We start from the raw sequence: 26,673 nt of genomic DNA, 5'->3' as shown, positions 1-26,673 counted from the left end.
AACTCTCCTATACATGCGTGGAGAGCACCTGGTGCATAGTAAATCTTTAAGGAGCTTTAGTCTCTCCGATCCCCCCATGCCCTGCAATATGGAGTAGCCTCATCTTGGTGGACTCTTCAGGACATGCTCCCCAGGTCTGTATGTCCAGGAATGCAATTGTGTGGATGCATCCAGGGTTGATCAGGCTCAGGGAATTGGCAATCTTAGACCTTAATGCTCCTTTACAAACACAATTGGAACTTAATGCAAAAAAAAAAAAAAAAAAAAAATTCTGGGATCTTCTGCTATACCTTATCCCGTTATGGACAAATCTACTCCGAAAGTCCAGCTGCTGGATAAGCAAGAACAGCCAGAGCAAGAGCGATCAGTGCATGGTCGCTAGGGCTGGTGACACTGGTCTCTGGGCAAGGCCTGCTAGAGGTGGATATGCAGCCTGATTCTTGTTCTGTCTCCTCCTCTCCTAGGGTCTGTATGGCCACTGTCTCCCTTTTTGCCACCCCTACCAGTTTTCCTTCAAAGTATGATATGCGGGCAAAGATTAAGTTCTCTTAATTATGACACATTTCCACTCTTGCCTCTCAAGTCACTAAACTGAGATGCGCTGGACTCCTATGGCTACCACCCATTTACAGATTATCAGTGTAATATGATATACTGATAATCGAGGTGACTAACCCCTTCATTATATGTTCATTTTCCATTCATATAACTCCATTCTCAGTTATAAGTTCATATAACTCCATTCTGAGTGTAACCTTAACCTCTAATATGTGGGTTACTAGGTCATAGTCCTCTTAAATTCATGTCCTCTACCTCATTACTGGAAACCCAGTATGCATAATACCCACTATAAACTGTAGTGCTTAGAACACCTGAACAGCCCCCTCCTCTCCCACCCCCATTTAGCAGGTTATATGACAGCCCCGCCCCAGAAGCCTCAGGCAGTCTCCTGGCAGAGCCCATCTCTGCAATCTGGAACTGCAGGCCTGAAAAATCCCCCAGAAGGACCCACAGGGAAGATAGCTGGGGACAGAGATATTGAATGACTTGCCCCTGGACATGCAGCTCTGCAAACTCACAGGAAGAAGAAAGCAGACCTTGCTCCCTTGGACAGATGCCCAAATAGTAATGGGGTTAGAATGCCTTCCTGACAACTCAGATCCCCAAGGGAGGGCCCTAGGGCAGAGAATTAGCAAAGGCAAGAGGATGAGTCTTAGTTCTCAGAAATCCCTGACTTCCCAGCTAAGCCCCACCTAGGCCACCAGCTGCTTATGAGGCTAGAGCAGCAGCAGCAGCCCCCTCCCTACCCCACGGCCCCACCTGGCAACAAGTCACAATGCCCCAGGTGCCCAGTCCCAGAATGCTGACCAAAGTGGGAGGAAGTGAGGAGGGTTTGGTGGGTGAGTATGGGGGAGGGGGAGACTCTGCAGGAACCTAATTCGCCACTCCGAGCTCACCCTTGTATCTGCCAGGGCCCTACCCCTTCCCCAACTCCCATTCCTGTAATCTTTTTCAGCACTAGTTCTTCCTGTCACCTCCACCTCCCTCCATGACCCGGCTCTGCTTACCCAGACCCGAAGCCCTTGAGGATCCGATCCCAGTTCCTCCTAGGGGCCTGGGTGCTGGGGAGGGGTTGGGTAGTCCAGTGCATCCACGTGTGTCCTCCTGGGGCCCTAACTGGGCCCAGCTCCTGGACAGTGTCCTAGGGCTGGGGGCACTAGGGCTGACAATCCGGGCAGTCTTTTCCACAACTGGCCCAGCCCTGCTGCTGCTTCTGGTCAGCTTCCTCGCCTTTGACCTGCTCCATAGGTAAGTGGGCAACAGCCTGGCAGGTGGGCATTGTAGGCGGGCAGGCCAGTGGACAACTTCCCTAAACCCAGCTGCCACCCTCTCTCTCTCCACAGGCCCGCAGGTCGCACTCTGCCACAGCACAAACTTCTCACGAGGGGCCAGAGTCAGGGGGCCGGTGAGGGTCCAGGACAGCAGGAGGCTCTACTCTTGCAAATGGGGAGAGTCTCAGGACAACTTAGCCTCCAGGACGCGCTGCTGCTGCTGCTCATGGGGCTGGGCCCGCTTCTGAGAGCCTGCGGCATGCCCTTGACCCTGCTTGGCCTGGCTTTCTGTCTCCATCCTTGGGCCTGAGAGCCCCTCCGCACAACTCAGTGTCCTTCAAATATACAATGGCCACCCTGCTTCCTCATGCCCCCTTTTCTCCTTCCTGGCTGGGCAGGTGGGACAATACCCCTTTCTTCCCAGCCTGAACCTCACAGGGCCTCCAGTCCTATAATATAGGTATCAGATACCCGGGTCTGAGTCTTGGGGCCGCCAGAGAAGGCAGGATACAAGCCAGGGAGCCTGGGGAAGAATGTGGCAGCCATCTCAGAGCCTGTGGGTTGGGGGCAGTCACTCTGACCTCCTCTGTGGCTCTAGAGAATGAACGTCCAGACAGAAAGACTTGCAGGAGAGCAGGGTGGAAAGGGGTGGGTATCAGCCAGCAGGGAAAGCAGGGAAGGGACGGGGATCCAGGGAGGGCTTCCCATGAGAAAGCATGAGAAACTACATCTGCGGGGCTCTGAGGCTCCCCTGCCAGCCTGGAGGGTCTGTGCAGAGGGACTCGGGTGGGCCTCACACCCTGCAGTGACTCCTCTCTTGGCTGGACCCCACCCCAGCCCGGGTCACAAAGGGGCTCCTCTGGGAAGGGTGGGGGTAGATGAGAGTGGGGACTTGGATTTGCCTGCCAGGCCGTCCTGGGTGCTGCAGGAAGCAACATGACTTAGGTAACTGCCCAGAGGTAAGTCCCAGACCCCAACTCTGTTGCCCCACCCCACCCACACTGGTGCCCTCCTGACCCCTGTACCCCCTCTCTGCCCCCCGCCCCGAGGTCCCAGGCATCTCCAAGGCCCTGGCCCTCTCCCCAGGTGCACCAGCCGTGATGCAGCAGCCGCGAGTGGAGACAGATACCATCGGGGCTGGCGAGGGGCCACAGCAGGCAGTGCCCTGGTCAGCCTGGGTCACAAGGCATGGCTGGGTACGCTGGTGGGTGAGCCACGTGCCCCCGAGCTGGATCCAGTGGTGGAGCACCTCGAACTGGCGGCAACCGCTGCAGCGCCTGCTGTGGGGTCTGGAGGGGATACTCTACCTGCTGCTGGCACTGATGCTGTGCCATGCACTCTTCACCACTGGCTCCTACCTACTGAGCTCCTTGTGGCCCGTCGTGGCCGCCGTGTGGCGCCACCTGCTACCGGCTCTCCTGCTGCTGGTGCTCAGTGCCCTGCCTGCCCTCCTCTTCACGGCCTCCTTCCTGCTGCTCTTCTCCACACTGCTAAGCCTCGTGGGCCTCCTCACCTCCATGACTCACCCAGGCTACACTCAGGATTTGGATCAATAGAAGGGCAACCCCATCCCACTGCCTGTGTCTGTTGAGCCCTGGCCTAGGGCCTGAGACCCTGTGGGGAGAGGGAGGGCAATGGGATAAGGGCCCCCTGCCTTGGCAGGCCCCAGACCCCCAGTCCCGAACAGGTAGACTGGCCTGACCCCGGACTCCTTCCTCAAGTCAATGCTGCAGGTTCCTGGTGTGAGGGGCTGGGGCCTTTGAGAAGAGCGGGCAGAACAGATGGCTTAGCCATTGGTGGAAATTGCTTAGCCAGGGGCAGAGCTTGACCAAGCCACTGACAGTGCCCATATGGATGTGATGATACCCGTGGGGCCCTCTTGGCAACTGACAGCATCTTTTTTTCACAGTCACTCAGCTGTCTCAGCTTCAGACTCACTGAAAACTTCTACCTGGGCACCCCTGGCCTTGCCATTCCTCCCAGCAATTCCCTTTTTTCATTTCCAGGAGAACCACAGACTCTAGAGAGGGTCCCAGTGACAAAAATCTATCAGGGAGAAGGCTGGCCAGAAGCCAGGAGACCTCAACTCCCTCGCCTCCAAACCTTGCAGCCCAGGCATCCTCCTCCCTAGACTTCCTACTTCCTGCCTCAGTCCGCATCCCCAAGTCTGAGAAATGGGCCAACTGGGGTCAGACAGTACCTACTCACTCTCTAAGAATCCCAAGGTCTGTTATGGGAAAATGATCAAGAAGTCTCATTTCACCCACTTACACAATGTGTGGCCTTGGCCAATTAATTCATTTGAGTCTCAATGTTAGGTGGGCCACTTCTGTCATGGGGTTGTTGTGAGTCAAAGACAATATCTATTTGTGAAGCATTTTGTCAAAACCAAAAACCTGTAAGATGTTGTTTTCACCTCTAAGAACATTCGGTAGGCTCAAAAGATCTTTTGACCCCAAAGACTGTTGAAGGAACAGGATGCTTCTCTGGGCTTTCAGATCAACTCTCTGTCCTGGTTAGAATTTTGGCCCTAAAATGGTAAACAAGAGGTTGGTTAAGTGTGGACAAGATATAAAAGGTCATGTGCCATGAAATCTCAAAATGTGCACATGTTGAACTATTTTGATTATGAAATGCTTGGGCCTGGGGCTGGGTGCCAGGAGATGCTTGCACAGCTGTGTAAGTGGGGAAAGCACAGTCCCAGGGTTTCCAAAACTGACCCAGCAAGCCGCTCAGGCACCAGAAGGGCTTTGGAAAGGGCAATCCTTTGATGCCCTGAATGCTGGCCATTCGTTCACTTGCTGGCCCCTCCAACAAAACATTGAGTTATTACCAAGTAAGCTACATGATAGACAACTTTATCCACACCTGACCCCCACCCAATCCCTGGCCATCCCCAACTCCTGCCCAGTTCTGATCCCTGCTTTATATATAACCCTAAAATCCTTGCTCTTGAAACCCCAGACCCAAGGTCCTCTTCTCTTGCCCCATAAATACTCAGGGCCTTGGGGTTGGTCCCTAGAACCCTGGTTCATTTTTGCCTTAGAGTTTTGCAACCCTCCATGCCACTGATTACATGCCTTCAGCATCAGTGCCAAAACCCAAGGTCCAGTCCTTCCTTTCTGTTTCTTTGTATTTCTCCCTGCATTATGGCCTGGTAGCGAGAGCAAGGTAGGACATGGGGCTGACATAGTCTCATGGTTAGATGGGTTTTGGTGTATGAGCTGAGGCTGGGCTTGAATACTAGCACTCTCACTTACTAGCTCCATGCCCTTAGTGGAAATTGCTAAACCTTCCTCAACTTCACTTTCCTCATGGATAAAACTAAGCAAGAACTCCTGTCTTAGGGTTCTGGCATGTGAGTGAAGGACCTGGGACCGCTCCTAGCACCACAAATTATAGCTATGCTGTGACCATCCCATTTTAGAGATGAGAAGTCAGGCCCAGGATAGCCATTTGCCAGTGGCAAGGCCAGGCCATCTGAGTCCTACCAGGCTACTCAAGAGAAGGTGAAGGGGGCAAAGGAAACACAAACAACCTGACTAACTGAAGACCCCATGGCTTCTCAAGAGCTCCTATCAGAGCTAAAGCCCAAGCCTAGGGAGGTTATGAGTCAAACCAATCTAGATGTCTGGCGGGCTGAGGATTCAGGATCCCATGTGGTGAGGGCGGAGACCAGGTTGCCTGGCCTAGATCCATCATTGACTTGGCCATGCATTGCTAGCCAGAGACATTGCTCTGGAGCCTTGGGTCCATTCCAATGAAGAGGGAGAGGAGTCTTGGGCCCTGACCAGATGCACTGGTGGATGGGATGTGGGCAGCAGCAAGGAGAAGACCTTCTTCCTTTCCCCGCAGAATATATACCTTTTACCCTTCTGCCCAGCTGGTATGGGGTAAGGAGGTGCAGCCAGACTGGAGAGCAGATGGGCAATACTCATCACATTGGATCAGCATATACCCTAGGACCCAGAATCCCAGAATGCATTTTCACAGAGGTCTATAAGGGCCTTGCTTCTCAAAATGTAGTCCCAGAATCAGCAACATAGGCATCACCTGGAAGCTGGTTAGAAATACAGTCTCAGGCCCTGCTGCAGACCGGCTGAATCAGAGCCTGCAATTTTTTTTTTTTTTTTTTTAAGACAGAGTCTTGCTTTGTTGTCCAGGCTGGAGTGCAGTGGTACAATCTCAGCTCACTGCACTCCACCTCCCAGGTTCAAGCAATTCTCCTGCCTCAGCCTCCCAAGTAGCTGGGATTACAGGCGCCTGCCACCGAGTCTGACTAATTTTTGTATTTTTAGTAGAGACGGGGTTTCACCACGTTGGTGCCAGACTGGTCTCGAACTCCTGACCTCAGGTGATCCACCCGCCTCAGCCTCCCAAAGTGCTGGGATTACAGGCATGAGCCACCGTGCCTGGCCAAGAGCCTGCATTTTAACAAGATTCCCAGGTGATACATTGCACCCTGTTTGAGAAGCGAAGCATAAGGGGGCACTATGAGAATGCCTATTGCACTGTTACTAGTGGGAGCAGGGTAGGTAAAGGGAAGGGTAAAACAAGGCAGATGGGCCCAAGGGGCAACAGTTAGAAGGGGCAGAAGGTACATGAACCAATCTTAAAATCCTAGCATTGAAAAATAAATGGAATGAGAATACAATTCCTTTTACACAAATGTAAAAGGTATGTCAGCAAAACAAGACACTTTTTGGCAAGAACACATAAAAACGGAAGATAAACAGAATGGAATGGACAACTCTAAGGGCAGGCAAGTGGGAGTAGGGTATAGAGATAACAGGCAATAAAGCTAGAGAGCTTGCAGAGGCGAAACGTGATACCATCAACATAATTCCTGAAATTCCTTTAAAAGTAGAAAAAGTCGTCCATTTAGCGTTAAAAGGCTTAAAAATTCAAGTCTGGGGAGAATGGGCATGGTGAAATGATGGAGTTCTAAGTCATTCGGTTTGGGCCAAGAAGGGCGAGCCTTCCTATCGGCCTGTATGTGACCTCTGCTGCTGCGTGGATGTCTTTGCCCTCCCCCACCGCACCCGGTAGGCCGCTCTCATGGGATTGGACTGTGAGCCTGGGATCCAGCAACAACTTCGGCCTGGCCGGAAAAATAAGGTCAAGGAGAGCATAAGGAACCGGAGCGGAGGCGGTGTCAGCGAGAGGGGCCTTAAGTCTAAGGAGAGAAGGGATCTACAGCGGTGCACACACGTGCTGGGGAATACTGGGGGTGGGGGGTGGGCAATAGGGCTTCCCTCCGCCCCTAGGAACAGGGAAGGCGGCGTCAGGGGGCGCAAGCTGCTGAGGGGTAACCCTTCAAGAGATGGAGCGTCAGTGGCCACTCAGGGAAGGAGAGGGGTCCCGGAAAGGAGGAAGCCGTGCGACATCCAGGAACCTCCAAGGGCCAGCTGCGGGAGACAGCGAGGGGGCCGCTCTCCTTCAGACTCGTGAGCGTAGAGAAAGGGGTAGGCGGGGAGAGGCTGAGTGAGGCTGGGGTGGGGAGGGGCAGCCGGCCCCAGGGAAGGAAGGAGGAGACAGGGTCGTCAGGGAGGGGGAGGACGCCTGTGCAGCGCGCGCTAGACCAACGCCCGGGGGCAGGGACAAGGTCATTGAGGCCGTGGTCACAGACGCGTCGGGAGGGAAGGGGCCACGTCGGGCGGGATGCATTGAGGCGACAGGAGCGCCTGGTCAGACAGCAGCTACTTGGAGGCAGGGGAAGGCGTGGTGGGGGATCCCCTGCGGTGGGGACCCCGTGAGGACACCGGAGGCCGGCCGTGGGGTGCGGAGCGCCGAGGGCACTGCTCTCCCCCAGGCCCAAGCGCGCGGAGAGGGGCGAGGGCGAAGACGACCTTCAGGCAGAGAGGGACAGACCAGGGTCCGAGGCTGGGAGGGAAATCCCAAGCTCGGCCCGGTTGGGAGGTCGTGGGCATCCACACGGGGAATGTGCTGGCGGCCCTGAAGCGTCGATGTCCCTGGACTCGCCGAACAGACTGGGGACGGAAGGCGCGCAAGGAGAGCCCTCTGGCTCTGGCAAGGAAGGGGCAGGCTTGGCGGGGGTGGGAAGAGGGAGCGGGGGGAGGGATGTCCCACAGGCTAAGACACCAGCACTTACGGCGGGGCGGGAGGGTAAGGAGAGGGATCTCAGGGCCACTGTCATCACAGTGGCAGCTTCGTTGACTCTCACCCCTTGCCCCAAATCGCTGGCCTGCCGCCCCTCCCCCTCACCAGAGACCCCGAGGCATCGACGGCAGAGTTCCTGAGAACCCTGGAGAAGGAACAGCCCGATATAGCCAACTGAGCTGGGACTCTGACTCCTGGCATAGCCTGAGCCTGATATTATCAAATGCCCTGAGGTAAAAAGCTGTCATTTGTGAGGATCCGACAGGGTCTGGATGCAGCCACTTTTCGACAAGTTTTTTTGTTTGTTTTTCTGCTGAGCATTTTCATCTGTATTCTGGAGCTCATACTTGCATCCTTTGTACTGATTCTGTTACCGACCCTCAAGGGGGTTTTGGATCCCAGTAGGTTTTTTTCCTTGCTTGGTGCCGTTCATGCCAATAAAATGAGACCAGGTTCGGTTAAGCAGAGCAGAAACTTTATCACTGATCAAGGAATGTAGAAGGGGAGCCTGAGATCAAAGCACCTTCTTGAGGGAAGGGGTAGGGCGAAGAGGGATTTGTAAGATGTCTTAGGGTAGTAGGCAGAGACTGGGGGAGGGGATTCCTGGAAAGATGGGGCTTTCCAGGGAGAACTGGAGTGTGTGCAGTCTCTCCTTCACCCCAGCATTTTATGTGCCCCGGCTAAGTGCACCTCCACCGCTCATCCCCTCGCCGCCCCCGCCCCCCGCCTCCCCCGGGCAGAGATTACAATATGGTAATGAGGCGAGGATTCAGGTTCAGGTCAGGGTAGCACTGCTGAGCTCCCTTCTCATCTTGTGGCTTGTTTGTGGTTACTGGCTTCCAGCCTCCGTTTTTGAAAGCAAACACAACTGTGAACACTGGTTAATTTCACAGGTTTTGGGGCTTGCTGAAAGATTTGGGGTTACTCTGCGGTGACAGTTCCCTACCTTGAAAATATTTTCCATCTTAAAAGAACTTGATTTAACATCTGTTGGTTCTATCATATTTTCCAGGTTGTGTCTTCAAATGTCTTACCCACAAAATACCAGTTTTTAAAATTAATATGTGACATTGTATCCTTGCGAAATATTTGTAACATGTATGAAAGTTATGAACCTCTCTAAACTGAGAGACCACATCAATCTAAAGGACAGATGTTATCAGGTTAGGGCCTCTTCCTGTGTGCTCCTCATCTTACTGTGCAAGCTGGGATTCCCAGACAATGGCAAATAGAACTGCTGTTCACAGATGTCTTTGACTTGATATTGATTTAAAATGAACTGCTTGCTTCTAAGTTTCCACCATTAAGAATTATGTAGATTGTTGTAGATTTCTGGTAGTTAACTTTTATTCAGTTAAAGAAATTTCTTTCAAGACCTAGTTTACTAACAATTTTGGTCAAGAATGGATGTTGAATTATAAAATTGCTTTTTCTATATTATGAGAACTATTCTACTGTATTCTGTTTATTCAGTGAATTACATTTTTGTTTCTTTTATTAAACTGCTTTTATGGTTTTGTTTTGTTTGAGATGGAGTCTCTCTCTGTTGCCCAGGCTGGAGTGCAGTGGCATGATCTCAGCTCACCGCAACCTCTGCCTCCTGAATTCAAGCGATTCTCCAGCCTCAGTCTCCCAAGTAGCTGGGACTACAGGCACCCATCACCATGCCTGGCTAATTTTTTGTACTTTTTTCTTGTTGTTAGTGTAGAGACAGGGTTTTGCCACATTGCCCAGGCTGGTCTCAAACCCCCTGTACTCAAGCAATCCACCTGCCTCGGCTTCCTAAAGTGCTTGTGTTACAGGTGTGAGCCATGGCGGTTGGCCAGTTTGTTCTTTTTTTATTAGTGTGGACTATCCCATTGTATGAAAACACAGTAATTTATCCATTCTCTTGTTGATGAACATTTGGGTTGTTTCAAGGTTTTGGCTATCAATAAAACATCTATGAATATTTTTAAGTCTTTCAGTGGACAGAGTCACTTATTTCTTTTGCACCAGAATTGCTGGGTCATAAAGTATGCAAATGTTCAACTTTAGTAAATGTTGCCCAGTCATCTCCAAAGTTGTTATATCAATTTATATCAATTTCCACTGCTTTTTTTGCAACCTGTCCACCTAATTTGTTTGGAGTTTCTGCTCTCCAAGGTCTCATTAGACATGATATTTGCATTTCTGTTTCTCATTTTCACTTTTGCTTGGGTGATTTCTTAGAGGAAGAGGAAATACTATATCATCTTCAAACTGCACAACCCCTTTTCTTTTAAAAACCAGGAATGCAAGTTTGGTTTAACATCCAAAAAACAACTAATGTAATTCACCCAATTATCAAAAAAAAAAAAAAAAAAAAAGCCCATATGATCATTTCCATAACTGCAGAAAAGGCATTTGATAAAATACAACATCTATTCTTGATAAAAGCTCTCAGCAAACTAGGAATAAAAGGAAATATTCTCAACTTGATAGAAGGCATCCATGAAAGAGTTGTAGCTAGTATCATGGTAGTAGTATCAGCTACTTCATGGTGGAAAAACTGAATACTTTCCAACTAAGATCAGAAACAAGAATGTCCACTCTCACTACTTCTATTCAATGATTGTATTAAATGACCCAGCCACTGCAATAACACAAGAAATGTAAATAAAAGGCACACAGATTGGAAAGCAGTAAGTAAAACTGTCTTTATTGGTAGACAAAAGAATCATCTATGTAGAAAATCCAAAGAAATCTATAAAAAAGTTACTAGAACGAAGTGAATTTGACAAGGTAGTTAACACGTATACACAGTCATGGTTGTGATACAAGGTCAATATACAAAAATCAATTGTATTTTCTGTACTTGCAATGAACAATCAGAATAGAAAACATTTTAAAGTGACTACTTCCAATAATAGAAAAATATGAAGCACTTAGGGGTAAATCTGACAAAAGATGTGAAAGACCTGTACACTGAAAACTACAAAATACTGCTGAGAAAAATTAAAGACCTAAATAAGTGGAGAGAAATACTTTGTGCATGGGGTCAGATATGGGTCAGACATATTGTTAAGATGTCAATTTTCCCCAATTCATCCATATATTCAATACAATCACAATCAAAACTCCAGCAGCATTTTTATAGGAATTGACAAGCTGATTTTAAAACTCCTATGGAAATGTAAAGGACCTAGAAGAGCCAAAATAACTTTGATAAAGAACAAAGTTGAGGCCTGGCATGGTGGCTCAAGCCTGTAATCCTAGCACTTTGGGAGGCTGAGGCGGGCACATCACCTTGGAGGAGGTCAGGAGTTCAAGATCAGCCTGGCCAACATGGTGAAACCCCATCTCTACTAAAAATACAAAAATTAGCCAGGTGTACTGGCGTGTGCCTGTAATCCCAGCTACTCTGGAGGCTGAGGCAGGAGAATCGCTTGAACCCGGGAGGCGGAGGTTGTAGTTAGCTGAGATCGTACCATTGCACTCCAGCCTGGGAGATAAGAGCGAAATTCTGTCTGTCTCAAAAAAAAAAAAAAAAAAAAGGACCAAGTTGAAGGACTAACACTTCCCAATGTCAAGATTTCATAAAGCTACAGTCAAAAGAGTGTGGTATTGGTATAAAGAGAGACAAACAGACCAGTAGAACAGAGTAGAGTCCAGAATTAGATCCACACATATATGAACAAGTGAGTCTCAATGCAAGTGCAAAGGTAATAGTCTTCAACCAATGGTGCTGAACCATTGTATATTCATATAAAAATGAATTTCAATTTATACCTCACACCATAAACAAAATAAAACTCAAAACATAAACAAAAATAAACTCATATTTGATCATAGACCTAAATGTAAAACCAAAAACTATAAACTTTCTAAGAGAAAACACAGAAAACAAATAGTAGTAACCTTGGATTAGGCAAAGATTTCTTAGATATGACACCAAAAGCACAATCCAAAATCTGAAAGAAAAATTTGATTAACTGTACTTTATCAAAATTAAAAACTTCTGTTCTTGAAAAGACATTGTTAAGAAAAAAAGAACCTGGCCGGGCGCGGTGGCTCACGCCTGTAATCCCAGCACTTTGGGAGGCCGAGACGGGCGGATCACGAGGTCAGGAGATCGAGACCATCCTGGCTAAAACGGTGAAACCCCGTCTCTACTAAAAAATACAAAAAACTAGCCGGGCGAGGTGGCGGGCGCCTATAGTCCCAGCTACTCGGGAGGCTGAGGCAGGAGAATGGCGTGAACCCGGGAGGCGGAGCTTGCAGTGAGCTGAGATCCGGCCACTGCACTCCAGCCTGGGCGACAGAGCGAGACTCCGTCTCAAAAAAAAAAAAAGAAAAAGAAAAAAAGAACCCAAGCCACAGACTGGAAGAAAGTATTTTCAGATCATATCTGATAAAATACTTGTATCCAGAATAAAGAACTCTCAAAGTCCAATATGTAAAAAGGTGGATAGAGAGAAAGAGAGAGAAAAATGTGAAAAAATACTTAACAGAAGAAGATATATAGATGAAAAATAAGCACATGAAAAGATGTTCAACATCACTGGTCATTAGAAAAATGTGAACTAAAACCATAATGGGGATACCACTACCCATCTATTGGAACGGCTAATATTAAAAAGACTGATCATACCAAGTGCTGGCAAGGATGTGGAGGAATTGCAACTCTCATACATTGTTGGTGGGAATGTAAAATTGTAGAATCACTTTGAAAAATTGTTTGGCAGTTTCTTAAAATGTTAAATATACACCTACCATATAGCCACTTCGTTCTTAGGTAAAAATGAAAACATATGTCCATACAAAGACTTGTATTATAAATGTTCATGGCAGCTTTACTTATAATAGTCAAAAGCTGAAAATAACTCAAATGTCCATCAATAGGTGAATGGATAAATGTTGATATATCCATACAACTGAATACTATTCAGCTATAAAAAGGAATAAATTGTTGATACAACATGGATGAATTTCCAGTTGTTCCATTAATCCCATTCATTAGGATGAGTGAAAGATGCCAGATGAAAAAAAAGAGTACCCATAAGTAGGAGTTGAACAATGAGAACACATGGACATAGGGAGGGAGGGGAACAACACACACCAGGGCCAGTAGGTGGTTGGTGGTGAGGGGAAGGACAGCATTAGGACAAATAGCTAATGCATGTGGGGCTCAAAACCTAGATGACCGGTTGACAGGTACAGCAAACCACCATGGCATACGGATACCTATGTAACAAGCCTGTATGTTCTGCAATTGTATCCTGGAACTTAAAGTAAAATTTTAAAAATAATAATAATAAAGAAAGAAAGAAGTACCTATTGAAAGATTCCATCCATATAAAATTCTAGAAAATACAACCTGATCTATAGTAACAGAAAGCAGTAAGTACCCATGATAGCTTGGGAACAGGAGCAGGGGGATGTGAGGAAGCTATGGGGAGGAATGACGGAGGAATTATAAAGAGGTAGAAGAATAAATTTCATTATCTTAATTGTGATGATTTCATAGATGTGTGTGTATATATATATATATCAACTTGTATGTGAAGTCTATTGCATGTCAATCCCACTTCAGTAAAGAAGGTTTTTGTTTTGTTTTTTAGAGACAGGGTCTCATTTTGTCACCCAGGCTGGAGTGCAGTGGTGGAATCATGGGTCACCACAGCCTCAAACTTCTGGGCCCAAGTGATCCTCCTGTCTCAGCCTCCCATGTAACTGGGACTACAGGTATCCACCACTACACCCAGATAATTTATTTTTTATTTTTTGTAGAGTCGAAGGTGGGAGAGGGTGTCACTTTGTTGCCCAGACTGGTCTTGAACTTCTGCCTTCAAGTGATCCTCCCACCTCAGCCTTCCAAAGCGCTGAGTTTACAGGTGTCAGCCACCACACCTGGCCAAGCAGGTTTTGTTTTGTATTTTTGAGAGGAATCTTGCTTTGTCACCCGGGCTGGAGTGCAGTGGTGCCATCTCGGTTCACTGCAAGCTCCGCCTCCCGGATTCACGCCATTCTTCTGCCTCAGCCTCCCGAGTAGCTGGGACTACAGGTGCCTGCCACCACGCCCGGCTAACTTTTTGTATTTTAGAGATGGGGTTTCACCGTGTTACCCAGGATGGTCTCAGTCTCCTGATCCCGTGATCCGCCCGCCTTAGCCTCCCGAAGTGCTGGGATTACAGGCGTAAGCCATCGTGCCTGGACCAAGCAAGTTTTTTTTTTTTTTTTTTTTAAACAATAGGCTCATTTCTTTGCAATCAGAGTTTATCTTTCACTGATGTACCTGTTTAGATGTACTTCAATACTGTACTAAACACACAACCTAGGCAGGAAACTGGGTAATGCAACAGAAGGCAAGTTATCTACTTTTGCTGGGAAACTTCCGTTTATATTGTTGTTATAATTATTATTAAAGATGGGGTTTCGCTCTTGTTGCCCAGACTGGAGTGCAGGGGCGTGCTCTTGGCTCACTGCAGCCTCTGTCACCTGGGCTCAAGCAATTCTCCTGCCTCAGCCTCCCAAGTAGCTGGGATTACAGGCGTGTGCCATGACGCCTGACTAATTTTTATATTTGTGGTAGAGACAGGGTTTCATCATGTTGGCCAGGCTGGTCTCAAACTCCTGATCTCCAGTGATATACCTGCCTCAGGCTTCCAAAGTGCTGGGATTACAGGTATAAGCCACTGCACCTGGCCAAGTTTTACTTTTCTTTCTTTTTTTTTTTTTTTTTTTTTTTTTTTTTTTTGAGACGGAGTCTCACGCTGTTGCCCAGGCTGGAGTGCAGTGGCGCGATCTCCACTCACTGCAAGCTCCGCCTCCCAGGTTCACGCCATTCTCCTGCCTCAGCCTCTCGTGTAGCTGGGACTATAGGCGCCTGCCACCGCGCCCGGCTAATTTTTGTATTTTCAGTAGAGACAGTGTTTCACCATGTCAGTCAGGATGGTCTCGATCTCCTGACCTCGTGATCCGCCTGTCTCGGCCTCCCAAAGTGCTGGGATTACAGGCGTGAGCCACTGCACCCGTTTTTTTTGTTTGTTTGTTTTTTTGTTTTTTTTTTTTTTGAGATGGAGTCTTGCTCTGTTGCCCAGGCTGGGATACAGTGGCGCGATCTCGGCTCACTGCAACCTCCACCTCCCAGGTTCAAGCAATTCTCCTGCTTCAGCCTCTCGAGTAGCTAGGATTACAGGCACGCACCACCATGCCCAGCTAATTTTTTTTGTCGTTCTTGTTTTTTTTTTTTTTTTTGAGATGGAGTTTCGCTCTTGTTGCCCAGGCTGGAGTGCAGTGCAGTGGCATGGTCTCAGCTCACACTGCAACCTCTGCCTCCTGGGCTCATGTGATTCTCCTACCTCAGCCTCCCAAGTAGCTGGGATTACAGGCATGCACCACCACACCTGGCTTTTTTTTTTTTTTTTGAGAGGGAGTTTCGCTCTTGTTGCCCAGGCTCTTGTAGTGGCGTGATATTGGCTCACCGCAACCTCTGCCTCCTGGCTGAAGAGATTCTTCTACCTCAGCCTCCCAAGTAGCGTGGGATTACAGGTATTCTCCATCACACTCGGCTAATTTTTGTATTTTTAGTAGAGACAGGGTTTCACCATGTTGGTCAGGCTGGTCTTGAACTCCTGACCTCATGTGATTCACCCGCCTCAGCCTCCCAAAGGGTTGAGGTTGCAGGCGTGAGCCACAGCGCCTGGCTGAAGTTTTACTTTTCTTAAAGAGAATTTTTTTTTTTTCCTGGAAAATAAGTGCTGACATCACAACTGAAGTGCTCATGCATCTTTAACTCCTTTCAGGAATATCTTGGTATGGCAAATGAATGGATACAGAGTCCATTCTTTAAAACCAATTCCATGAATGACAGGAAGTCAATGTAAGATTGTCTTATTAAATGATCTGTCAATGGTCAAATATGAATGGTATTTGAGACAATGAAGTTTGAGTTCTCTCTTGCTTAACTAGCAAATAGTGGGCCTACATACCGGGGCAACTTAAGATTTCCATTATTTTCACATCTCAGAAAAAAAAAAAAAGGAAAAAAAGGGAAATGATTTAAATGTTAAGTGATAACTCATATAAGGCTATTTATATAAGTTTCTTGCTTCCCAGTCGGGACTGAATAAAATCTATAATCGAGGAGTCAAATTTTTAAGTGTTTTGTACCATATGCTTATATGACAACAAACTGAGCAACATTTATTCTATTCTTTTTTTTCCTTTTGAGATGTAGTCTCACTCTGTCATCCAAGCTGGAGTGCAGTGGCGCGATCTCAGCTCACTGTAAGCTCCACCTCCCGAGTTCATGCCATTCTCCTGCCTTAGCCTCCCGAATAGCTGGGACTACAGGTGCCCACCACCACACCCAGCTAATTTTTTGTATTTTTAATAGAGACAGGGTTTCACGTATTAGCCAGGATAGTCTCGAACTCCTGACCTTGTGATCTGCCCGCCTCAGCCTCCCAAAGTACTGGGATTACAGGCGTGACCCACTGCACCTGGCCTCTTTATTCTATTCTTATGATAAATTTCAAGTTTAAAGAGATTAAGCTATTTCCACAAATGTTAAAGGAGTGTAAGAAAGTTTTAAGGACAAAGGTGTTGGGACATTGCAGTTGGGACATGGCACCGTGGGCCATGCCAGCCACATAGCAAAATGGGGTGGAAACTAAAAATATGGAGGTAAGGCTAAGCATGGTGGCTCACACCTATAATCCTAGCACTTCGGGAGGCTGAGGCAGGCACATCACTTAAGCCCAGGAGTTTGTGACCAGCCTGGGCAACATGATGAAACCCCATCTCTACCAATCAATCAATCATTCAATCAATAAGCTGGGCATGGTGGTGTGTGCCTGTAGTCCCAACTATTTGGGAGGCTAAGGTGGGAGGATCACTTGAGCCTGGGAGGCAGATGTTGCAGTGAGCTGTGATGGCACCACTGCATTCCATCCTGGACAACAGATACCTTGTCTGTCTGTCTCTGTCTCTGTCTCTCTCTCTGTGTGTGTGTGTGTGTGTGTGTGTGTGTGTGTGTGTGTGTTCATATGTATGTATGGCAGTAGAATGAAGGGGATATTGAGCACATTTGAAGATTCTCCAGTTTTCTTAGTGTGAAAGCTCCAGATCTGGGATAGGGTTTGAAGCAAGTGAAAAAGCCTTGGCTAGGCTCAGTAGGGAAGGTGACAGGATTCCTGGAGAACAGGACGGGAAACAACAGAGATCTCACTGAGGCTGTGTCACTCAAATTACTTTTTCCTGAAAATCAATCCAGGTGTAGTTTTCTCCAGCAATACCAGGAAGCCCCAGAATCAGAGGTACAAAGGTGTCTGAAGAGAGAAAAGGATTTTGAGAAGGAAGGGCAGAGTGACAAGGGATTGGGCAAACTGGATACAGCTGAAGAGGGCTGCTCCAAGGATGGGTTTTTGTTAAAGAAAAAAATCAATTTGGGGGCTGAGCACGGTGGCTCACATCTGTTGTCTCAGTACTTTGGGAAGCCAAGGTGGGAGGATTGCTTGAGGTAAGGAGTTCAAGGCCAGTCTGGGCAACATAGCAAGACCTTGTTTTCATATTAAAAAAAAAAAGTGAAAAAATAAATTAAAAAAATCAAATGTTGCAAATAATGATTAAAACTCTTATCTAACAAGAAGCTTTCTTTCATTTTGGTATGTCCCTTCTCCTTTCTGTTTATACCAGAGAAAGCTGAATTTAAAAGTTTCAGGAACTGTGCCAATACTTTTGTACACTGTCTCATTTGGTTCCTCTAAAGGGTTTTTTTGTTTTTTTTTTTTTTGAGACGGAGTCTCGCTCTGTCGCCCAGGCTGGAGTGCAGTGGCCGGATCTCAGCTCACTGCAAGCTCCGCCTCCCGGGTTTACGCCATTCTCCTGCCTCAGCCTCCCAAGTAGCTGGGACTACAGGCGCCCGCCACCTCACCCGGCTAGTTTTTTGTATTTTTTTAGTAGAGACGGGGTTTCACCGGGTTAGCCAGGATGGTCTCGATCTCCTGACTTCGTGATCCGTCCGTCTCGGCCTCCCAAAGTGCTGGGATTACAGGCTTGAGCCACCGCGCCCGGCCACTAAAGAGTTTTATTAAGTCATATTGTCTGCGGAGTTTCCAGCACCAGTGTGTTGATTCATTAGCTTCCCTTCATTTGCATTTAGTCTAGTAGATGGCTAGCAAGGATCAACACTTTTCTGGTCTGCTATTTCTATCTCCTTTTGTGTGAGATGTTATGTCCTTTAACAAGGTAACATTTCATTATTAAGTATGGAAAGTTAACGCAAGAATTCTGCATCCTTCTCTTTTTTTGAGACTGAGTTTTACTTGTCGCCCAGGCTGGAGTGCAGCCCCACGATCTCAGCTCACTGCAAGCTCCGCCTCCCGGGTTCACGCCATTCTCCTGCCTCAGCCTCCAGAGTAGCTGGGACTACAAGCGCCCGCCACCACGCCCAGCTATCTTTTTGTGTTTTTAGTAGAGATGGGGTTTCACCGCCTTAGCCAGGATGGTCTCGATCTGACCTTGTGATCCGCCCGTCTTGGCCTAACAAAGTGCTGGGATTATAGGCGTGGGCCACCGCGCCCGGCTACATCCTTCTCTTCTATCCATTCTACTTCAAAATTATTTATGGGGTCTTCATGTTACCTTATATTTCTGCCCTCACATCACTTATCAGTGCACTGCCATGCTCCATCCCTCACACCAGCCCACATTTTAGCTCACACTCTACTACTGACATTCTCTGTAGGGTCATGAACCTAGGATCAAGACTACCTGTTAAAGCTGAAATCCTGTACCTCCCTGGTTTTAACTTCTGCATGGAACTTAAAATAGCCTCTCTACCACCACCCCACCCCGGCACCCACCTTGGATTTTGTCTCCCTCGGCTCCTTTTCTGTCTTACCACCAGAACCAAAGAGGTTGGTCTGTGTTCTCTTTCCTTCCATTGCATATCTCATCAACCAAGTTAGAAGTTTCCAATAGAGGCCAGGCGCGGTGGCTCACGCCTGTAATCCCAGCACTTTGGGAGGCTGAGGTGGGCGGATCACGAGGTCAAGAGATCGAGCTCGTCCTGGCCAACATGGTGAAATCCCCTCTACTAAAAATACAAAAACTAGCTGGGCATGGTGGTGTGTACCTGTAGTCACAGCTACTTGGGAGGCTGAGGCAGAAGAATTGCTTGAACCCAGGAGGTAGAGGTTGCAGTGAGCTGAGATCACCCCACTAAACTCCAGCCTGAGCGAGACTCCATCTCAAAAAAAAAAAAAAAAAAAAGTTTCGAATACGTCTCCCACTTGGGTTTGGGAGTTTCTGGTTTAATTCTAACCACTTACTGTGTGTCCATATGTGCCAAGAATTATGCAAGATAAGGTTATGCATTTTCGTATCTTTAGGGGTAGATGAATAATGAATATACACGCGAATGCATGAGACCGGGAGGTACAAGTAAGAACTAGCCAGATCCAAAATTCCATACAAAATATTGACAATTTCCATTCAGCCCTTGATTTTTCCCCAATCTCAAAGAGGTGCTGACAATAGGGGACCCCTCCAGAATCTCTGTTAAATACACATGTTCTGGTGAGGGTAGAAATCAGTGAGACAGGAAGGCACATTCAATGATTTCTAAATAGTGTGGGGTCAAAGGCCCCATGTCGGACAAAGCCCAGATGCAACCTCCCCCACTCTTAAGATCATGGTTTGGGATATCCACTTCACACAGGAATTTGTCACTCTGTTCTTCCATGCCTTTATTGGTGACAGCAATGGACAAGAACAATACCAGGCATAGCAGACACCCTAGCCCAGTACCTGAGGTGCCAGGCAGGCCCTGCAGGGCCATTGGCACATCCAGTCCCAGCCCAAGATCCAGTCTACCCAGGCCATGTCCCCGAATGGGCAGGAGGCCGTCTGTCCAGTTTGTATGTGTGGATCAGTCTCTCTGAGTGTCTGAGCCGCTGCCTGCAGGGCCCTCCCATTCTCCGCACATGGTAGGGGCTGTTAGGAACATAGCGTGGCATCCCCCGATGGACCACTGGGCCCCAGTGCTGACCATGGGGATTAGGGCCAGGGATTGGAGGTGGCAGAGGGCCAGGCACAAAGTTCACTCGAGGGCCACATCCTACAAAAAAACCAGTCATTATAAGAGCTGGCTTCTGGCCAGAGTAAGTGCAGCTCTGCCTTCAAGCAACTCTTGTCCTCCAGGTGAGCTTCTGTGTTTCCCTATCTACAAAAAAGGGATAGCCCTTCCCCTACCTTCAGACGGTGAAATAGTGACAACCAGTGAGCTGATTAATGAGCCTACAGATGATGTTTCAGACTCAGGGACTGCTGTGACCAAACCCAGTATTAGAGGCACAAGGAGCTACCCAACTCCTCTCAGCTCACCTAGGCATAAGAGGCTGGGTAGGGGGAGGTACAAGAGGGTAGGGGAGCTGCAGAGGCACCTACCTAAGTGGGGTGGCATCGAGAAGTCCTCCACTGGATTATAGTTGAAGAATTCATGGGGTGGGAAGGGCTGGCCTGGGAAAAAAGGGGTATCCTGGGGCAGGGGTGGGAAGAGGGGAGGTGGCGAGGGCTGAGGAAGTGGGTAGGGAAAAGGCATGGGAGGGGGCAAAGGAGAGGGTGGGGGTGGGAGCAAGGCCAGGTGCTCCCCGAAGTCTGGGGTCTGCCTATGGCTTCCCTGGAATGGATGATTCATCTCTGCCCAGTCCTCAATCCACGGGTCTAGGAATGGGATGGTTGTTTTAGGTAGGCTTGGGAGCCAGGCTGCCCTGAACTCTGGCCGTCCACACTTCTAACGCTCTATTCCTTCCTCTTGGAGAGCAGAGCCACCAGGCTGGAGCACCCTTGCCCTCTACCCAGTTTTCCTCATTCCCTCTCATTTCAGGCCGAGCCCAAGGTGTGTTCCTTTTCTCTTACCTCTCAGACCTACCTTTGTTCTGACCTCACACTTTCCTCCAGAGCCTTCTTTGTTTGCCCAGGTCCTGTATCTAACTTTTTCCTCTCCCACCTCCTCCCCATAGACCAGTAAATAAGCCAAACATAAAGATCCTGTTATTCCCTTCACCAACAACTTCCCTTTACCATCCAAACTTCCAAAAGGAATGTTTTGCCCAATTTTCATTTCCTCCTCAATTGCTCACCCCCTTTTAATCCAAATCCATGCTCTCAACACTTTTCCTACTAAATGTAACCACTTGCTAACAAATTCCCTTCTTCTCAACAGTCATGTGACATCACCAGTAGCCTCAGTCCTTCCTAAAAGTGCCCCTGCCCTCATCTCCTTTTGTTTCCGCCACAGCCCCTTTCCTGCCAATCCAAAGTGTGAGCATCGTTCTGTCTCCCTCACAGTTCCCATTGTGTCCTCAGTTTTAATCTCTCTGCTGGGTACCAATGACTGCAAACCTACTCTGTATTTCCAACGTACCTCAAATAAATCTGCTGTGACCAAACTTACCGACTCATCCTCCCACCCCAAATCAACTCTCCCTTTTCATGGCTCTAACTTCTATAGCTCCAAATTGGATTTCAAAGGCCTAAGCCATCAAAACTAGCCTTACAACCTTCAGAGCATCCCGTCATTTGCTGGGGATTAATTATTACATCTAAACAAGAAAATTGAGATGTTTAACTAAAATCTGAATTCACTTCCCTGATGCTCCAACTCCTGCCTACCAAGTGCTACAGGTCTGTTCTACGATATTCTTGGATTCTCTGCACCCCCACATCCTCTTGTGCTGCTACAATCGGCCTTCTAACATGACTCGTGCCTCCCATTCAACAAATACAATTCTGTTGATACTGTGTACAGGGAAATTGTGCTAGACACTGGGGCTGAAAGGGGTGAGTTGTCAACAAGGGCAGCAGGAAACTTGCCCTTTAAGGACATGATGCAGAGGAGAAGCAGCCATGGAGACAATCAGCCACGGTGCCCCCTTTGTGTGCATGCAGGGACTGGGACGTTGACATGGAAACCGAGGTTCTGCAGCAGAGTGTTACAGTTGAGATATGATGGGGAGCAGTGCCTCAAAACAAGGAGGAGTGGGGCCCTCAGAAGCCTCCACCAATGACCCAGAGATGGGGACAGAGGAGAGCTACACCAAGCTGCACCAGTCACACTGGGACTCTGAGGCCGAACTAAGAAGCCTATGGAACACTGCCCATTGAGCCCGAGTCCATAAGGCTGGCCTTCCCGATGCAACACACCTGTTCCACACCCTGCCAGCTGACTGCACCCCCACCCCCCAAGCTGTGGGCTTCCTTGCTTCTGTCACACTGCCTGGATGGCCCTTCCTCCCTGTCTTTTCACTCCTCACACCCATGCCCCATTTCTTTCCTGTTAATCTGTTGGGTAGGACTCTTGCAACATGCTGCCTTGTGTGGTCAATACTTGTATAAGCTCCTTCTAACATACAGAAAGGACTACACAGCCAGACTGCAGAAAACTGGAACTTGGACAAGAATATTGTTCTGGTGATCTAACCCTCCTCAGGGGTTGAGGAAAGTGCATGCAAAAGACACAGGGGTCCTTCAAGGGACCTCTACTTCCCTTGAGTGGCTCTGTCCCAGTCTGGTTCTGAGCCCTGTCCTCTGAGGGCCCCGGTGCATCACTATCCCCCCCACTTATGGTAGGGCTCACCAGGGGGATAGTCACGCTTGGGCAGCTCCACACCCCAGGCGTCAGCCACATGGGTCAGAAGCAGGTGTGAGAGGTGGCGGTGCGCATGCTGGTCCCAGTGGACACCATCCCGATGACGGTGCTGTACCGCATGCCGGAAATGAAAGTGGAGATCTAGGACATCAAAGCAGTGGTCCCCAGCCAGCGTAGCACTGTAGAAGTTCCCTTCAACCACATCCCGCCGCAGAGAGCCTGCCAGGGGCTGGAGCTGAGTGAGAAAGTGCACCCTCTAAGAGCCACAGAATGAAGCAGGGTCGGAAAGCAGGGTGTCCTATCTACCAGCCTGCTGTCCCATCTCTTGTCCTGATGGGCCTCAGTCACTTGCCTCTGGCAGGAGGAAACCCCCAGTGATACGCTCCCCGAGGGGCATCGCCATGTTCCACACCAGCAGGCAGGAGTCTGGCAATACTTGGTCCATGCGCACAAACACCCGCTCCAGGTTCTTGCGGTAGCTCTCCATTGAGCAGCGACCATATCTGTTGGGTAACACACAGGGTGGGCAAGAGCACAGGGGAGGACCGCCTCTGAGCCATACTTTCATCCCCAACTGGTATTTCCCTTTCCCTTGCCCCAACCTGGAGAGATCCCAGAGGCAGGAGTTGATGATCACCAGGTCCGGAGCAGGTCCATATGTCAGCTCTTCCAGAACATCCTCAAGGTACTCGGAGTAAACACGAGTGAGGAAGTAGAAGCGCACAAGGTGGTGGCCAGAGCCCGAGCAGAACTGGCGGACCTCACGGTACTGTGTCCCGTTGTGTAGCTCGCCCAGCTGGCCCCCAGCCACCAGCTGGTCCTGTTCAAAGCTCAGCTCCCCCTACCCACCCCCCCCACCCTACTGGTCAGACCCATGCCAGGGAGGAGAACCCTGCCAGGCCAGGGTCTGTGCCCACCCACCACTGACATGGCCACCAAGCTTCCCTCACCTTGGCTTTCAGCTGGGCAGCTGTGAGCAGTGAGTCTTTCTGGAGCAAGAGCACCAGGTCCTTGTACACAGCCCGCTGAACTGGGAGGAGACAGAGATCCCAAGGCTGAGGCAGACCTCAGCCTGCCCCAGCTCCTTCCAAGTCCAGGATCCCATTTTCCCAGGGCTGAGCTGCCCAACACCAGCTCCGTGGAGTGTTGACTTAGACGCAGGAGAAAAGATGAGGTTAAAAAGTCCTGGCATTGGCTCTGTTCGCTGTGCCTCCCGGCCAGCAGTATACAGTGACCCAAGATCACCTGGCAGAAATTAAGTCGGCCAAGTCACCCGGGAGACACACTACACAATGCAACGCTTTAATGACGGAAAGTATGGGGGGCTGTCAGGGCGAGAAATGCTGAGCAAGGATGGGCTAAAAAGTGCACAGGTTATTACACCTTTCAGAACACCTGTGGAAGATGTGTGGGACATAAAAAGAGAAAACCTACTGGACAAGAACAGACCAGAGGACAGACAGGAGATGTGAGATGGAGACAAATGGTCCAGACACACTGAACAGGCTGCAAGGTGTGGGACTGGAAGCGTCACCCTAGAAGAGGCACTCACTGGAGTCCCCCAAGATGACCACGAACTTGTTGTGTAGCAGCTGCTGGACTTCCGAGGCCTGGAAGTGGACCATGTCGCTTCGCAGCGGGCGGCGCGGTTCCTCGCTCGACAGACAGAAGACCATGCCGCCACCAACAACGACAGGCTGCAGGGAGAGGCCACATGATGGTGGGGACTCAGGGCAGGTCGGCCTCAGGGCTAGCCCCTCTGGGGCTGCTCAATGCTAAAGGGAGGAGATGACGGCGGCAGAGCCATGGTGGCGCCAGCCTTGGTCACACTTGGTACCAGCGGCAGAGGGTCGTCCAGCCAGCAGGCCTCCAGGGCACTGCAGAGCTTCCCGCGCGGCGCCACCCTGAGCCTCGCCACGTGCCCGCCGCCGTCCCGCGCATGCGCGCGCCCTCTCGCGCCAATTACCAAGTCCCGGGGCTCCGCGGTGTTCACCCGCGACCCGGTTAGGCCTGCGCACCGCGCGCCTGGCCCGCAGCGGGCTCCTGGCCAAGCCTCATGTTCCCGCTCCCCGGTCGGCCAGTCGGTTCTGCAAACCTCCCGCCCCGCAGAGACCGTGGGTCCGGGTTAGCCGTCGGCGCGCAGCCCAGCACCCAGCGCTCTCCATGCGAGCGTCGCGGTGGCCCCGACGGCGCCTCAGGCCTCAGCGCCTCGGGCTGCGACGCTCACAGCTTCCACTTCCGTTCACCCATGTCCCGCCCTGAGCGACCCCCAGTGCTCGAAGGGAAAGCAAGGCGATGGAGGTGGCCGCGACAGGGTGCAGGAGCCAGGGCTGGGCCCACTTGGCGGGCGCGAAGCCCAGTTACGGGCGGGGGTCGCGGCGGCGGCGGCCAAGTGAGGTTGCCCACAGTGGTGATGGCAGCGGCGGCGGCCTCGCCACGTGACCCGGAGGGGCGGAAGCGGAAGTGCCGGCCTGGAGCCCGCTCTAGGTGGGTATCCCCTCGGCGCTTCCCAGCTGCCGTTTGCACCAGCCATGGACTGCTACACGGCGAACTGGAACCCACTCGGGGACTCTGCTTTTTACCGGTGAGCTGCCCCGTCCTCCCGCCCACGGCCTGGCTTACCCCGCTCGCCCGCGGGCTGGAGTCTCCCGGCGGCGCTCGCCCCCGTCACTACTGGCGCTGGGGTCTGCCCGCCCCGGCTCTCCCCGAGCGTATGCCACTTAGCGCACAGCCGCTTTTGGGCAGGGAGCCGGGCCTTCCCCTGCTCCAGAAAAGGACACTGAGGCAAGCACAGTGGTCACTCGAAGCCCAGGTCTGTTAGCCTCCGGAAAGATGCTCAGATCTCGTTGAGGGAGGCAGCTCGCGGGTGACAGCGAGTGCCCAGTCTCCTGCCGGAAAGTGCTGCTGAAGTCAGACCACAGGGGCGCTCCGAGGGGGGCGGGATCGCACGGCGGGCGGGGTAACAGTGCTGACCAAGACTGGGAAAAAGGGGCGAGTCGTCCGTGAATCCCGGAACAGCGGAAGTGAGAACCCCTGGCTTAGGGCAGCCCTCCCATGGGAGTTGTAGAGTCCTAAACCACGGATCTTTCTAAAGTGTAAACTCGTTACGTCGCTACCCAGATTAGGATTTTCCCATAGCTTCCCTAATTAGGAAAAACTACGAACTTCTCGTGGAACATGTTATCTATAAGGCCGCCCCTGTTTGTCTGTCCACCGTCATCTACCGCTCTCCTACCCAAACCTTGCGTTCCAGCTGCGCAGAATTACAAGGCCCCAACCAGTCTGCAGTTTTTGTGGACCCTGCCATTTCTCTATCTCACTGAAGAATTTTGCGCATCCTTCTTGACTTAGTTCAAGGGTTCTTTTTGGAACTGTGCCTAATTCTCCCCCAATAGAATCCTGTGGGCCTCACTGGGCTCAGTGCTAGGGTCTGTTAGTTATGGCCTATTTGTATGTTTAGGCGACATTTGTATAGGTTTCTTCTGCTAAACCAGGCTCCTTCAGGGCTGAAAACTTTTTTTTTTTTTTAAACAGTCTTGCTCTGTCGCCCAGGCTGGAGTGCAGTGGCACTCGACTCACTGCAACCTCCGCCTCCCGAGTGGCTGAGACTACAGGCTCCCGCCACCACACCTGGCTAATTTTTGTATTTTTTGGTAGAGCTGGGATTTCACCATGGTGGCCAGGCTGGTTTTGAACTTCTGACCTTAAGCAATCTATCCACCTCGGCCTCCCAGAGTACTGGGATTATAGGCATGAGCCACTGAGCTGGGCCAAAAGCATGTTTCTTGCCTCTCTTTATCACCAGTGCATATTTAGAACAGTGCTTGCTATGTAATAATTGCCCATTAAAGTTTTTAAAAAATATTTTATTGGGCCGAGCTTTGTGGCATGTGCCTATAGTCCCAGCTACTGGAGAGGCTGAGGCAGGAGAATCACTGGAGCCCAAAAGTTTGAGAGTGTAGGGACCAGTGATAGCTCCTGTGAATAGCCACTGCACTCCAGCCTGGGCAACATAGCATACTCCCTCTGAAAAATTAAAAATGTTATTTTAGGCTGGGCGCAGTGGCTCATGCCTGTAATCCCAGCACTTTGGGAGGCCGAGGT

General features: G+C 49.9%; 4 protein-coding genes across 16 annotated transcripts in view; 3 read left to right on the top strand and 1 right to left on the bottom strand.

Moving 5' to 3' along the window:
- Window positions 1-1,375: 1,375 nt before the first annotated feature.
- On the top strand, window positions 1,376-2,196 carry C10H20orf141 (chromosome 10 C20orf141 homolog). Its single transcript, XM_005568506.4, has 2 exons — window positions 1,376-1,809; window positions 1,905-2,196. The coding sequence occupies exons 1-2, from the start codon at window positions 1,550-1,552 to the stop codon at window positions 2,140-2,142; spliced, it is 498 nt and encodes a 165-aa protein (XP_005568563.3). The 5' UTR covers window positions 1,376-1,549; the 3' UTR covers window positions 2,143-2,196.
- A 481-nt stretch (window positions 2,197-2,677) lies between these two features.
- Window positions 2,678-6,660, top strand: TMEM239 (transmembrane protein 239). 2 transcript variants are annotated; one of them, XM_005568504.4, is made up of 2 exons: window positions 2,678-2,791; window positions 2,882-6,660. In XM_005568504.4, the coding sequence occupies exons 1-2, from the start codon at window positions 2,711-2,713 to the stop codon at window positions 3,386-3,388; spliced, it is 588 nt and encodes a 195-aa protein (XP_005568561.1). In that variant the 5' UTR covers window positions 2,678-2,710; the 3' UTR covers window positions 3,389-6,660. The 2 variants fall into 2 exon arrangements, with proteins under 2 accessions (XP_005568561.1, XP_065378955.1); XM_065522883.1 differs by having other exon boundaries at window positions 2,740-2,791; window positions 2,919-4,434.
- Window positions 6,661-6,707: 47 nt separating this feature from the next.
- The window catches only part of VPS16 (VPS16 core subunit of CORVET and HOPS complexes), a 44,980-nt gene continuing 25,014 nt past the window's right edge, over window positions 6,708-26,673 (top strand). For 2 of the 3 annotated variants that reach the window (XM_074004887.1, XM_005568502.5), the window contains exon 1: window positions 25,026-25,153. Coding sequence is in view for 2 of the 3 variants with exons in the window: in XM_005568502.5 (XP_005568559.1) it covers window positions 25,101-25,153 (53 nt within the window). In the remaining variant the exon portion in view is untranslated. Of the gene's footprint in view, window positions 7,280-25,025; window positions 25,154-26,673 lie in introns of those variants that run through there. The other variant, XM_065522853.2, reaches the window with a different exon arrangement.
- On the bottom strand, window positions 19,642-25,486 carry PCED1A (PC-esterase domain containing 1A). Of its 10 annotated transcripts, none has more exons than XM_005568499.4 (8): window positions 25,192-25,486; window positions 24,122-24,266; window positions 23,520-23,599; window positions 23,172-23,410; window positions 22,922-23,072; window positions 22,558-22,804; window positions 20,367-20,642; window positions 19,642-20,037 (listed from the first exon to the last, which is right to left on the bottom strand). In XM_005568499.4, exons 2-8 carry the CDS (start codon window positions 24,243-24,245, stop codon window positions 19,790-19,792), a joined length of 1,365 nt encoding a protein of 454 aa, XP_005568556.1. In that variant the 5' UTR covers window positions 24,246-24,266; window positions 25,192-25,486; the 3' UTR covers window positions 19,642-19,789. The 10 variants fall into 10 exon arrangements, 8 of the variants coding, with proteins under 8 accessions (XP_005568556.1, XP_005568555.1, XP_065378953.1 ...); XM_005568498.4 differs by lacking the exon at window positions 25,192-25,486 and adding an exon at window positions 24,536-25,005; XM_065522881.1 differs by lacking the exon at window positions 25,192-25,486 and adding an exon at window positions 24,536-25,005 and having other exon boundaries at window positions 20,367-20,438.

Source organism: Macaca fascicularis, chromosome 10 (genome assembly GCF_037993035.2).
Source record: "Macaca fascicularis isolate 582-1 chromosome 10, T2T-MFA8v1.1".
Lineage (NCBI taxonomy): Eukaryota > Metazoa > Chordata > Mammalia > Primates > Cercopithecidae > Macaca > Macaca fascicularis.
Note: the sequence above shows the minus strand (reverse complement) of the source record. Positions and strands in the feature narration are given on the sequence as shown.

Bases quoted from the DNA above. Each gene is read 5' to 3' on its own strand.
- PCED1A (XM_005568499.4), bottom strand. From the start codon at position 24,245: ATGGTCTTCTGTCTGTCGAGCGAGGAACCGCGCCGCCCGCTGCGAAGC. The intron at 23,073-23,171 runs GTTGGGGCAAGG...GTTACCCAACAG, and splicing joins TGCCTCTGGGATCTCTCCAG to ATATGGTCGCTGCTCAATGG. The intron at 20,643-22,557 runs GTGAGCCCTACC...TCCCATTCCTAG, and splicing joins CAAGCGTGACTATCCCCCTG to ACCCGTGGATTGAGGACTGG.
- TMEM239 (XM_005568504.4), top strand. From the start codon at position 2,711: ATGAGAGTGGGGACTTGGATTTGCCTGCCAGGCCGTCCTGGGTGCTGC. The intron at 2,792-2,881 runs GTAAGTCCCAGA...CCCCGCCCCGAG, and splicing joins ACTTAGGTAACTGCCCAGAG to GTCCCAGGCATCTCCAAGGC.
- C10H20orf141 (XM_005568506.4), top strand. From the start codon at position 1,550: ATGACCCGGCTCTGCTTACCCAGACCCGAAGCCCTTGAGGATCCGATC. The intron at 1,810-1,904 runs GTAAGTGGGCAA...CTCTCTCCACAG, and splicing joins GCCTTTGACCTGCTCCATAG to GCCCGCAGGTCGCACTCTGC.